Source organism: Cyanistes caeruleus, chromosome 1 (assembly GCF_971803275.1).
Source record: "Cyanistes caeruleus chromosome 1, bCyaCae1.hap1.1, whole genome shotgun sequence".
NCBI classification, from domain to species: domain Eukaryota; kingdom Metazoa; phylum Chordata; class Aves; order Passeriformes; family Paridae; genus Cyanistes; species Cyanistes caeruleus.
In genome coordinates this window covers 87440526-87454180 of record NC_141701.1, presented here as the reverse complement: position 1 = coordinate 87454180, position 13655 = coordinate 87440526, and the positions used below count along the sequence as shown (strand labels likewise).

General features: G+C 39.5%; 1 protein-coding gene across 1 annotated transcript; it reads left to right on the top strand.

Annotated features, from left to right (window-relative positions):
• The first annotated feature begins 3516 nt into the window (after positions 1-3516).
• On the top strand, positions 3517-13304 carry BLOC1S5 (biogenesis of lysosomal organelles complex 1 subunit 5). Its single transcript, XM_023919893.2, has 5 exons — positions 3517-3690; positions 4866-4948; positions 7070-7199; positions 8876-8934; positions 11204-13304. Exons 1-5 carry the CDS (start codon positions 3594-3596, stop codon positions 11381-11383), a joined length of 549 nt encoding a protein of 182 aa, XP_023775661.2. The 5' UTR covers positions 3517-3593; the 3' UTR covers positions 11384-13304.
• Positions 13305-13655: the final 351 nt, after the last annotated feature.

Genomic DNA, 13655 nt, shown 5'->3' with positions numbered 1-13655 from the left:
TGCATTGTGGATTCTGCAGATTTGGCTTGCTGTTCCTGCTGGGTGTCATCTGTCTTCTCAGTCTTACGGTGGATAATTTTTGTCCTCCCCAGCATCATCTGCCTGAGCAGTTTCTGCCTGGCAGGCCTGTCTGTCCAGGTTGAGCATCAAACACAGTGGCCGCCCGGCTAATGTGACAAGGCACCCCTCCAAAGAGCGCAGCCCCGGGCCTGCTTTGGCCAGCATCGGCATCGCAGCCCGCAAACTTCCAGCCATCACGATCGTGGTCTTGCTCTCCCATCACGGGTGCAGCCCATGGACTTATTCTGCTGGCACAAAGTATGTCCCCCGCCTCACCCTCTTAAGGGCCGTCGCTCCGATTCCTCCCATCTGGGCAGATGTCTGCCTCAACAGGTTTGGGTTTCCCTGCCTGTTGCCGGCATTTGACTCGGACACCGCCACTTGGATGAAATAATCCTTTAGTGGATTATCATTGCCAGACAGCCTGTGGGGGAAATGACAGGACTCGGCACGTTCATCTGAAGATTTTGCAATCCAGAGTGCTGCTAATGCTAATGGGAAGTGGCAGGGTGATCCCTAAAAGAGAAAGTGGGTTCCATTGCACGGCAAAACTGACAGAGGTTGTTTAGCCTATCTTCCAAAAAAATACATGATGACTACATATGTTGATTTTCATGCTCCAAGCCATAGCTATTTCCATATTTTTGTGACTTGATGACTACTTTCTACAAACTGACAGGTTAGGGGCTCCACAAGTATTGTCTTTTTATAGCCATCACCTCTTTAAGTCCTCCTTAATTTCTTTAAAATATGTTTTGAAAATAAGCTTGACTGGGCAATGAGAGTAAGCAGGGGAACAAAAAACTAAACCAGGCATAAATACAACAAATAACATATCCTTAAAAAAAAAATAAAAATAAAAAAAAGCAAAACCCAACATTATTCAAACTAAGGAGGAATGGTTTCAGAACAGTAGTCCTAGAAACCAAGGCAACTATCTGTCACAGGATTTGCCCTTGTTACAGTCCCATCATTCCGAACCTGACATTAGTCATGATGTAAAAACTCTTTCCTAGAAATGCAGTAGTTACAAAGCCCCTTAACTACAGGATTTCCTTCTTAACAAATAAAAAGCTGGAGCATAGGGCTTAGAAGGGCAAATAATTTGTCTGAGAGGCTTTGAAAGGATGGCAGCTAAGCTGGAAAGGGTAAAATTAACATTTGAACAATTCTAGCTCAAATTAGTAGTGGTGATTGATCCAGCTGAAACATCCTGCAGATATTAATATTATGAGCATGACTGTAATTTACTGGTGATTGTCAAATGCTTACATGTTTTGGATTCAAGTGGAAAAATATAAATACTAATTTACAGGTTGCAATAGGTAGTCACTTTCAGGGAAAAAAGATAATGTAGAAGAGAACTATTTTAAAAATAATTCTTATACCTACTAATTAATTAATGTAATAATTACAGACTATGTAAGAGTGAAGGAGTGAAAAGCTATTTTACATTACATATTTATATTAAATTTAATAATAATGTTAGTTGAAGTATTGAACACTTCCCAATGTAGGATTCATTTTATAATTTCGACATGTTCCAGATATATTTTGCCTGATTTTTGGGGAGATCATTTCAACAAAACCAATTAAGTAATTTTTAAACCTGAGTTTAGAAGATTATAGATATTGTCAAAAAGAAACTCCATATAGTAATTTCTGTGAGCAGTTCCCAAGCTTTTATGATGTGGCACAGGATTTAATAATAGAATATTTTTTTATGTCAGTTCTAATAGCTTTTAAAAGTCTTTTTTTTTTTTTTCCTGAGCCACACAGTTGCTCCTACTTATAGAAGCTATGCAGAGGAGAACATGGGCGGAACTAATCTCTAACAAAGAATATATACTACTGCTGTTTTCTATTAATAAATTGGTAATTATTTCCAGCTAAACTGGCACCTTTCTGGTATAATATATATATATAGGTAGAAAGGAGGCCTGTAGGACACGGAAGGCTGCAGCAGCTCTAGCAGAATTTGTGGTCCACTTTATGCTTCATTGACCATACAATGACACTGAGAAGTGTGGTATGTATTGCAGGTTTAAAAAAAATAAAATGTGTAAAAGAAGAAACAAACCTAGATGCAATGGCCTAAATAGAATCAACCTGTTCTAGAAATTACTGAGTTACTTGAGTAGCAGGAAGAAAAAAGTCACAAACAGAAGTTAATATACTGTAATTTGTAAGTGGCCAGGAGGGGGGAAACACTGAAAATATCCTAATGCTCTCACAAAATCACAGGATGGGTCAAGGTGGGAGGGATGACAGTGGCTCCTCTGGTCCAACCTCCCTGCTCAAAGCAGAGTCATCCCAGAGCACCTGGCTCAGGATTGCATGCAGAAGGTACTTAAGTTTATCTCCGGGGAGGGAGACTCCACAACCTCTCTGGACAACCTGTTCCAGTGCTCAGTCACCTGCACAGTAAATAACTTCATTGTATTCAGGTGGAATTTCCTGTGCATCAGTTCCTGCCCATTGTCTCTTGTCCTAGTGCTTAACACCACCAAAAAGAGCCTGACTCCATCCTCTTGTTGTCCCCCCTTCAGATACCAATAGGCAGCAATAAAGTTCCCTCTCAGTTCTTTCTTCTCAGGGCTGAACGAGCCCAGTTCCCTCAGCCTTTCATTTTAAGAAATGCTCCAGTCCCCTAATCAATTTTGCAGCTCTCCACTGGACCTCCTCCAGGAACTCCACATCTTTCTCATACTGAGAGCCCCTCTTGTACTCTAAAATGGTTTAAAAATAAATGTACAGGGATTTTATGTCTTTTTGTTAGTAATTGTAAAAAGAGACTGCTGCTCTTTTTTTCGGTTGGTTGGTTTTATTTATTCTTTTGTAGCCTGCGTGTCCAGCAGTTGCTATTCACATTTGCTGCACCTAGAAGCAAAGTGGGTTGCTTAATGTATGTCTCTTACTATAATTTTTGAACCAGAGAATCACTTAGATTGGCAAAAACTTGTGAGATCATCGAATCCCACCTATGACTAAACACTGCCATGTCAACTAGGCCAAGTGCCACGTCCAGTATTTCCTTAAACACCTCCGGGAATGGTGACTCCGGCACGTCCCTGGGCAGCCCACTGCAGTGTCTGATCACCCTTTCTGGGGAGAAATTCCTCCTGATGTCCAACCTGAACATCCCCTGGCGCGCCTTGAGGCTACGTCCTCCTGTCATGTCGCTGGTTCCGTGGGAGAAGAGACCGACCCCCACCTGGCTACTTGCTCCTCCCAGGCGTTTGCAGAGAGCGGTAAGGTCTCTCCTGAGCCTCCCCTCAGGCTAAACACCCGCAGCTCCCTCAAGCCGCTCCTCGCAGCACATGCCCCCCATCCCCGGAGCCGTGCGCGTCTCTCCCGGCCAGGAGCAGCCCCTACAGCCGCGGCTGTGGGAGGGCTCGGGGCTCCTTGGGGGCGGCTCCCGCACGGCGGCCGGCGCGCCGCGATGACCTCACGGCGCGGCAGCGGGCCCGGCGGAAGCTCTGCGGGAGCCAGGCCGGGCCAGGGCCGGCGCGGCCCCGGGGCCGCCGAGCGCCATGAGCGGGGCCGGCCCCGCGTCCCCCTCCCGCCCGCCCGCCGACAGGAGACGGGACTCTCCGGCCGCCGGGTCCCCGATCCAGCCCATCATAAAGGGTAAGGAGGGAGCGCTGCGGGCCCCCGGAGCTGCGGAGCCGCGGCGGGGAGGCGGCCCAGCGGCCCTGGGAGCGGCGGGAGTGTCCCGGGACGCCCCCAGGACCCGTCCAGCTCTCCAGGATTCCAGCGCCCTCCAGCCCTCCGGGCTTGGGCGGCGTGTGCTGAGGTTTAAAGCTGGACACCTGGGAGGCTTAGCTGGCTTTCGTTTCTCAAAGTGGGAAATAAAGGTGTCTCTGTGGCTTTCTTTCGGGGATCAATCGACCACCGAGGCCCTTGCCGCGGGCACGGAGTTTCCTGGGAAGCTTTTGCTTTTGGTCCTGTTCGCCCAGGTTTTGTCCTGGTTAATCCGTCCTCAGAAGCGTTTGGTCTGGGTAGTGGTTTAGCCCGTGCCTTATTTACTGCAGTCATGACTTTCCCGAGTTTCTAAATAGGCGTTCTTCACCGTTCTGAACGGGGTGGGATTCAGGGTGTAGAACAAACACAGGTGGATACAGTAGAGCCACGGGGCAGGTCCATCAGCTGGGGCAGGAGAACGCATCCTTTAGTTGGTAGTGTCACCTTAAAGGCTTTTTGGGGGACTACAGTGTGTATTTCTTAAAATAGTATTTGCTATGCTCTCACAGTGCTTTTCAATTTAGAAGGCTTTTTCTTTGTGACAGGCGAGCCTGTTTCTTTGCATATACTTAAATAGTAAATACTCCTTTCCAAGACTGAATTTCAAGTCTGGCCCTAGAATCCGAGAAAATGCTGACAGTTTTCCTTTGTAATGAGGATTCCTTCTGTTTCTTGCCAGGAAATACTCCCACACTTAATCTGTGGATCTCTGTTAAGCTGCGGCATTTAGTTCTGTTGTTTTACCAGCACTAACAATCAGATACAGAAGCTGTACTGAGGGGTTGAGACAAAGGGTACTGAGCCACAGAGGAGAATGTTCACCTTTACAGAAAGGTAGCTTTTACATCTGGAATACTGGTTTGTTGTGTTTTATCTGAGCTGGTGGTTTGGTGGGTAGATAGGTTACCCTACAAATTCCGTTCTGGTGCTCCTTTGGTTTTATATGTACTTGGTGAGCAAGAGTCCTTCCTCACACTGAGGTACAGTGTGCTGCCTGTGTTGTGTAGCCTGGTGTGAGAGTGAGAGAAAAACTGAAATTACGGCTTTCATTAATCTTCTAGATGTTGGAGAAGTCTATTCAAGACTGCTGGATCACCGACCAGTAATTCAGGGAGAAATACGTTACTTTGTTAAAGAATTTGAGGTAAGTATTCGTATCTTACTGGATGCCAGCAGGGTTTGAAATTTTGAACAGCTTTAGCATCCTTCTTACATATCACAGTATGTACATAACTTTCTTCAAAAGCAATTGACATAGATTTTTTTCCCAAAATAACTCTTCTGTAGTATAAATCTGCATCTTTAGCAAACGAGGCAGTAAATTAGGTCTTTTTCTTTTAAAACTTTTGAAAAGAACATGTGGTTTATTTGGTTAGGGTTTTTTTCCTGCAGAAGACTGGCTTAAGAAATTAATTAAGAATATTAATGTAGGAGAATAATGTAGTCCTGACATCTTAGAGAGGTCTGGTTGGTTCAAGGAAAGTATTGTTGGCCAGTGTAAGTTTACATCTTGAGAAACTACTTTATGCCTCAGCTGGATTCAGCTAGCACAGTCATATTTTTATTTTCTTTGATTTTTGTTACACAAGAGAAAGTGATACTGCTGAAAGAGGAACACTTTGTGCAAAGTAATAAAATCATTAAAAATTTAATAACTGTTATTTGATTGGCTGCAAATAAGGCTAAAGTACTGAATGTGTTGAAGTGTTTATATACAGCTTTGCCTGGAAAGTATAATTTGGCTTCCACAAGATGGCAGCAAAAGTTTAGAAAATTTGAGTCCTATGCCAGCAAAAGGCTGTTACTGTATAGATTTTCTTTCTTACAGAATGTGGAATTTAAAAATGTAACTGAAAATGCAGTTGTACCTCAAAATTCCTGTATGCAGACCTGATTTGGATGATATTAAAATGTCTTTCCCCCTCACCCCCCACCTAGACTATAGCTTATATTTCACAGAGGTCTATTTTGTCTCTGCTGGCTTAGCAAAATACAGATATGAAATAAACTCTCATCAGATCTGTATTGCATGGGCTTGAGAGTCATAGCAAATCATTTCTTTTCTCCACTTTCCCTAATTAAGCTATGGCATACAGTAAGCAGTTTTAAATGTCATTCCACAGGAAGGAAAATATTAAACTCATGGACAAAATTAGAACTTATATCTTTAGGTTGATAGTTCATATATTTGTCTCATTTCACCTGAAGTCTTGTTCTCTTTCTTAGACAAATTTAATATATTCTTAGATCTTTAATTGAAATTTAGTTACTGGTTTATACTTTTTATGGGGGGAGAATAAGAAAGCAGAGGATTGTTTAAATTTTTGTGATTTAGAATTTCTTTTAAGTGGGCTCAGGACCACCGGCATCCAAAATTCTGCTTGTTTTTAACTTTGAGATATGAGATAGTTTTTGGTTGTGCTTATTTTTTCAGTGATTAGCAGCTAGTGTGCAAGGAATGGAGATTTGCACTCAGGAAATCTGGAGCCTATTTAATTAAGGAGTTTTATTTGTCTGTGCCTCTGTTTCTGAAGTTTTAAAATGGGTGTGGTGATCCCTGTCCTACTTCATGTGATAAGAGTATTTTTTGTTTATGTAGGGTTTTGATCTAAAGTAAAATGTTGGTGAAATTCAGAGTGGGAATAGTGCTGTGGCTTCAGAAAAATAATTTTTTTTATTTAGACAATAAAACAAGATCTTGCTGTACTTGTAATTAATCATGATCAGTAGTGATCTAGAACTCTGTCTTTAATCAGCTGTGTTATATTATCTTTTAGTCAACTTCGTTGCTTTACCTCAGTTAAAACAATTTTACTTGCATTGTTTTCACCTCCTGCCACACTAAATGTGGAGGGTCAGACATCAAGCAAGCAGAATCACTGCTATGTTATTTCTCAGTAACCAGCTGCGTTATAAAAATGAATTGCTTTTCAAGTTCTGCTGCTCTCTGTTGTTTTAGAGATGCTATAAATTACCTGTACAAAACAGAACGTTTTTCCCCACAGTGTGTAAATAGTTTATACAGTCTTTTCTCACAAGGGCCACAGGAGTCGTTGAAAGGATTTTTGTATTTTAATGTGAAGAATGGAACATTGCTCTCTTTTTTCGGCAATTTTATCTATGTTGTTAAGTAAGTAGACTAACACTTTAGTAGATAATGGTCTAGTCTTTGAGATGAAACTATTAGTTTCATCTGGGAAACCATCTTTAATTTGTGAAGTGGAATTCTTTGCTAGCCACTCACTTTCTTTCATTTTTGTGGCAGGAAAAGCGTGGCCTCCGAGAACTGCGAGTACTTGAAAATCTGAAAAAGACGATCTTTGAAACAAATGAACGCGTTCTTCCAAAGTGTGAGCAGGCAATGCAAGACAATTTGAGTGAAACCTTCAAGAGATGTAAGCAGGTTGCTTCTTACTGCTCTTGATGTATCATTTTGAGGAGTAATTTAAATAGTTTGGATTCAAAATATGATTTGTTAAAAAATTACCACACTTGGGTAATTTTCTATTCTTTATGTGCTTTGTTCTCATTCTGTGCAACTTTAAAAGAGAAACAAGAGGGAAACTTTTTGATACATAGTAGTCCTGACGATCAGCTGTTGCTGAGGTTACATTAAAGTTTTTTGTTAATTTAAGTAGAAGCTGATTCAGCTCATTCTTTTCCTATTCATTTGGAAACAGTGCTCCACGTTGACTATAGCCATGGACAAAATTTCAGTTTCCTGGTTTGTTGCAAGCATGATGTGGTGTGACTTTCAAGTTTCTTAATTTTCCCACAGGAGTGTATTATACTGTCTCACATCACTTAAAACTTCCTGCTGTATAGCTGTGAAATTTATTATTATTATTTTTATTATTATTATCATCATTATTGTTATCATTATTATTATTATTATTCAGTCAAATTGGGAAGTAATAGTAATTGCATGCTAATCTTAGGTAAATCTTAATTAATATATTTCTTTACTGCTCAGATTTTAAAAGAATGTTTGAAATTTATAGTAATTCTGAAGTGTTCTTTTTTTTCTTATTCATTTAGCAGGATGGCTTCTTCCAAAGAGATTCTAAGAGAGTGTGGGTACTCAGCTTTAGCTGCCAAATTTATGTAGTTAAAACATGCCACTGTGGGATTTGTTACAATTTATGTGTGGCATGTTGTGTAAGCATTTAATTTTCCTATAATTTATTTATATGGCATCTGGCATATGCAGAATAGCAAATGGTAGATGGTGCTTTACACACCAAAAGGATTGCAGGAAGACATTGAAACTTAAAACTTATTCATGCAAATAAGGCATCCTAATTCCATCTAACTAATTCGGTGCTGCTCCCTGACTTTCTAATGGCCAGCTGTGCAGTACATCTTCAGTAACAGAATGGTTGAGGTGGGAAGGGACATCTGGAGGTCATGTCCAACCTCCCTGCTCAAGCAGCAGCAGATTGAGCCAGTTGTCCAGGAGTGCATCTAGTTGCTGTTTGGGAAATTAGTGTACTTAATTGTGTTAAAATTAATTGTTAAATAAGTGGGGGTGGGGGGGGGGGGGGTGAATACAGTTCCTATTTCCATTGACAGGTTTTCCCAGGCTCAGTCTGGGAGAGAAGAGATGAACTTCAGCATAAAGATGTTGTACATGTGGAGTCTATACACAGCTGATGGGGAAAGAATAGGGGAAAAAATACCCCAACTAACTAAAACATAGAGATTGGTCCCCTGTTTCTAGTTAATGACTTGAGAGTGTTTTTGATGTCTTCTGAGGTGCTGAGTAGTGCAGCTACTCCAGCTCATCAGCAACAGTAAGAGTGTGGGCACAAGAGGATCTCACTGCCTTCCTGCTTTTGGCTTCTAGAACATACAGAGGTTGAACACTGCAAGAAGCCTACTTACTTTTATAAGCTTAAAAGTTGTAAGTGTAGAGCATTTTCTGCAGGTACAGGTGACTCTTGGGTAGAGTTAAGTGTCACAGTGGAATATAATCTTCACCTTGCAACCTCTTGCATCTTCTAAATCCCTTTCAGGCAGTTTTTTTTTTATTTACAACGGCAGACTGATCTACTGCAATTTGTTGTTTCAGTGCAAGCTGCCAACGCTATGATCCATAGACTCCAAGAGAGGGAGTATGAAGTGAGAAAGGTAAAGGATGGATAGATGGATGCATAGATTTTGATTTTGTGGTCTAAGAGTCTTGTGCTTCACAAGACTCTTTATCTGCTTTCAGTATAGCAAAATTCAAAAACATGTTTTTCTATAGTTTATATACTTGTAGTAAAACTTCTTTTGGGGTGATTTCTGCACTTGTAAAATGCACACTGCAAAGTTAATGGATCTAGCTAACTCTTTCTACAATCTCCTGATATATGGAAACTACTTTTTTTATTTCTTTTGCTTTATTTTCCCTCCTAGTTCAGACTATAACATTTGTCACATACAGGGAAAGCTTAAATATAAAAAAAGCTTGTTTTCTGTGGAACAAAAAACATCTACTAGCCTACCAGAATGGAAATGTAAATCTTTCCTAGTTAGCTGAGAACATTGACCATATTATATATATATATATTGCTTGTTGAAAAGGAAGTCTTTTTTTTTAACTGGTGGATGGGTTATTTAATGAAGGGCTGTATTATAGGAACAGGCGAATCATTGGAACCTTTTCAGTTGGCTCCACTTTGCTTATTTGAAATACATGTGCTCTGGATCTAAAACCTGGAAAATTATACAAGAAATTAGTTTCATGTACTCCCATTACTACTTCTTTATCGTGTTCCTGTGTTATCTCTTTACTTGCAAAATGCTGTTGATAATTCAGTTGAGGAAAAACCAAAGACATTTCCATGGCCATCAGGCAAAACAGGCTGTGCATCAAAGGACATAATTTGATAATTATGTTTTTCTTTCCTTTTGTGCAACTGATGGAGATGGGCAGTCCACTTTCAATTGAATACTGGTACTGGGCAAAGAGCACACCTCTGAGCACTGACAGTGTTTGCTTGTGTCTGACACTAGGGTAGATACTCATAGAGAGGTAGGAAATTCTTACAGTTCTGCTACTGTTTGTTTGAAGTAAAACTTTAATTAGAAATTTCTAACTTAGAAAATGAACAGTCATTTAGTAAGAATGGTGACTGTTCTTTTTTAAAAATACTAGCTGTATGTTTCCACTTTTTTTTTTTTTTAATATGATGTGGAAGAGTAGTTAAAGGTATCCATGATTTGTAGCATTTCTTAAAGTTTGTATAGTAAGACTTTTTTGCCTGAAACTTTCCAATAATAATAATATTATTGGGAGTAATAGCATGTAGGTAACTTTTTAAAAAGTATGGATAAAAGTTGTCTTTCTAGTGTAGCCACATGAGGAGAAATACCTTTTCCTTGCTTTTCTGAAATGGTGTGTTCTGAAAAAATAATGGTATTTTGACAGAATGTAGTCAAATTTAGTCAGGTTTGGGTAGGTGATGTGTAGCTGTGTCAAAAAGTGTTTGAAACACCAATTTTTCAAAACCTGTTCAAGACAAAGTAGTGTACCAGTGAAACTGTTAGTGTGCACTGGTGTATTTTGTCAGTAGATGTTACTGTTACTGTATCTGTTACAAATAGAATGGATCTTGGCATAATATTAAAGTGTGTGAAAGGCTTCACAGAAAAAAAGTCATGTATTTAGCCCGTCCTGTGTGATCTTGAAGAACAGCAGAGAGAGCATTTAAAAATACATAAATGGGTTCCCAGTGCCTTTAGTTGACAAAAATGCCACACATAAGAAACAGTCATAGCTGATGCATTGAAAAGGAGAGAGGCTAAAAAAAGAAGGATTAATCCTCTCTTTTGCTGGGAGATGGAGCAAATGGAAGAACAACTGCCTAGATTTATTTTGGCTTTTGCACCTATAAGAGAGCCAGACTGTCAATACAGCTCACAAGCATTTCACAAAATTACACTGTGTTTTGTCATGTGCATTGGGTGTGTGTATGATCTCTTTTTCTAGATATCTAGACATTTTTATTTTTTTTTTCCAAGATAAGATAGTGAAGAGAATTAGACCTAACAGAAGCCAAGCAGTAGGAAAGTATGAGGGGAAAAATAAGTTATTTATAAAGGAAGACATTAATCACAGTGAGAGCTAGCTGGCTGAAGCAGAAACACTAGCTGCCAGTTTCAAAACATTTAATATCTCTGTTGTTGTATTTTATAGAAATAGCATCATTGCTAATACAATCACATTAATAGTATTGCAGACATTTTACCACTTGTTAGGGATTGGCTATACAAAAATAAGTTTTCTTTAGTTTCCCCTTTCCATATATTTTCTTGCTAGTTTCCAGATACTTTAGCATTATGTAGCTCTCATTAATCTCCCTGTTTCAGTATGGAAATGATTGTTAAAAACACTGTATTTTCCTCCTGTCAGCTTCAGGCAGACAAGGTGATGGCTCGTGAGGAGAAGTGCATTGCCCACTGGGAGGAGTTCATGAAAGAACAGCAGAACAAACGTGCAGAGGTGGATGAAGAGCACAGAAAAGCTATGGAGCGCCTCAAAGAGCAGTATTCTGAGATGGAGAAGGAACTGGCCAAATACGTTTCTTTTTAAGACCTTTTTTAATAATGCTGGATTTGTGCCATGCTCAGTTGCTTCTGACTTAAATTGAGATTCTTTTGGAAAGCTGAAGCTGATAGAAAAAAGGAGAATTTCCTCTACAGGCTTGGTACGGGAAGAAAAGATTTGCATACTTTCAACTTAAGTGCCTATCTATGCTTTTTTGGTTCAGGGCAAGTGGAATGCTAGTATTTCTTTCTTTCTTGGAAGGTGGAACTGAAAGTTGTGTGACTACATCAGCTCAGGGAGTTGCAAACTGGAGTTCTCTCCCATCGGCAGAGTATCATATCATTTGGGAAAACAGAGACTAATGTAATATCAGCTATCCTGGTGTGCAGTCACAGCCCTTTCCCAAAAAGTAGGTTAATGGATTCCAGCCATAGTTAGCTGAGAATTCACTGAGAAAACTCTATATTCTGCTTGTAGATTTCAAGAAAATAAAGTTTTCTTATGGAATATTTTACTTTGAAGATTAACCAGTGAAAGATCTCAACAGAGTTCTACATCCAGTGGTAATTCAAACTTTTGGGTTGTATGTTCAGTATTATGAAGTAGAGTTGCAATTTGAATGGTTTTTGTTAACGTAAAAATTGTAAGGTAAGCTTGGTCAACAATTCCTTTTATTTTTTTCTCCCTCTGTCTCAGGCCTCTCTTTTTAAGCTTTACTGTTCTAAGCAAAGCCAAAACAAGCTAAGTAAGTGATCATGAGAAGCATATCAGTCTTTGTATTAGCTTTGTAGCTAGTACAGTTTTACCTTAAATATTTGGCATGCTGTTGGTTTACTTAGGATAAGCTTGTCAGAACTTTATGAAGCAACTGAGGTAAGTTTTTTCCTTATCAGCATAACAAATGAGCAGATTAGTGGTTAAATGCCTGTAGTACTGATCTGCTTTCTTACCAACTTTTACAGCGTATGTGAAATATGCTCCTGCGCTGCTTTCCTTTATCCCAGACTTGCAGTTACCAGCGGTGTAACTGAAGAAGTTAACTTAATCAGTTCATTAACCAGGGAAAATGAGACGTAGTACCTTAATGAAATTTGCTGCAAGCTAACCGTTAGTGCAGGAAATATCTTTCCATAATTTAGCTGGTGTCCAATGTAGAATGGAAACAGGTAAAAATAAACAGAACGCACGCTTTACCTGTATTGCAGCAGTAATATACCAACAAGGGTTGCTTGTGTAGGTCTATGGCTTGGTTTCAAGGCTCCATTCCTGGCAGAATGTTGATAGTGTGATTAAAGTTAGTAGAGGAGATGGAATAAGTATTTGAGATTTCTTTCAATAACACTGAATTCCTGCCAAGCTGCTCTGCCTGCTACCGTAGGCCCAACAGCTTCATCAATCATCATCGTGTATCTGGACTCAAAAGAGGATTTGCCAACACTGGGGCACGCTGGAATGTTGTTAATTCTCTGTTCTGAATGGAAAAAACATAGATGTCTCAAAAGGATCCCACACATGAAAAATAGGAAAGCCTCTTTTTTAACAACTCCTATCTGAATAGAGGGTGACTTCTGTAATATTTCTCGGCTTGTGTATCCGTGATGAATGTTGTAACTAAGCTCAGACTTTTCATTTAAAAAGAAAAAATGTGTTCTTGCCTGTCTTTAGAATTGGGTGTGGTATCGTTTTGTTTGGAGCACAGACTGTGGAAGTGGCTTCTCTTACCAGATTATTTGATGTATATGTGCTCAAAGCCCAAATATCTTTGTAACAAAATGCATTTAACTGCATACTGGATTAATTTTTATTTTTTGCACTGATAATTTTTATTAAGATTTAGATATCTAATTAACTGTGCACTGGAACTGTAGGTTTTAGTATTTCATCAATTTGAAGGTTCATAAGCAATGATGCAAGTGTTATAATTTGGATATTCACTGGAAAATAAAGTGGTATTTCCAAAACCGTAGGATGTGTGCTCCTGATTTTTTGAAAAGCTTCTTGAGTACTAACACTGAAAAAGTGTTCTTCTTTCAGAGTGTTTTATGCTGAAGAATCTTTTATGCTGGAGATCATTTGAAAGCACACTTCTTCAAAATCTGTCTACCTCTTGGTCAATGTTATTATTCATTGTGGGGACTAAATGAAAAATATCTGTTCCTGAAATAATTTCATTTAGTAACTTTCACTTTTTCTTTTGCATGATGTGGTGTAGGTACTTGGAAATGCTTAATCATCTTTGAAGCAACTTGCCAGCATTTGTAGGAAAATCTATCTTTCTGTCCAAATGCTTAAAATAATCTCGACCAGTACCTGATGT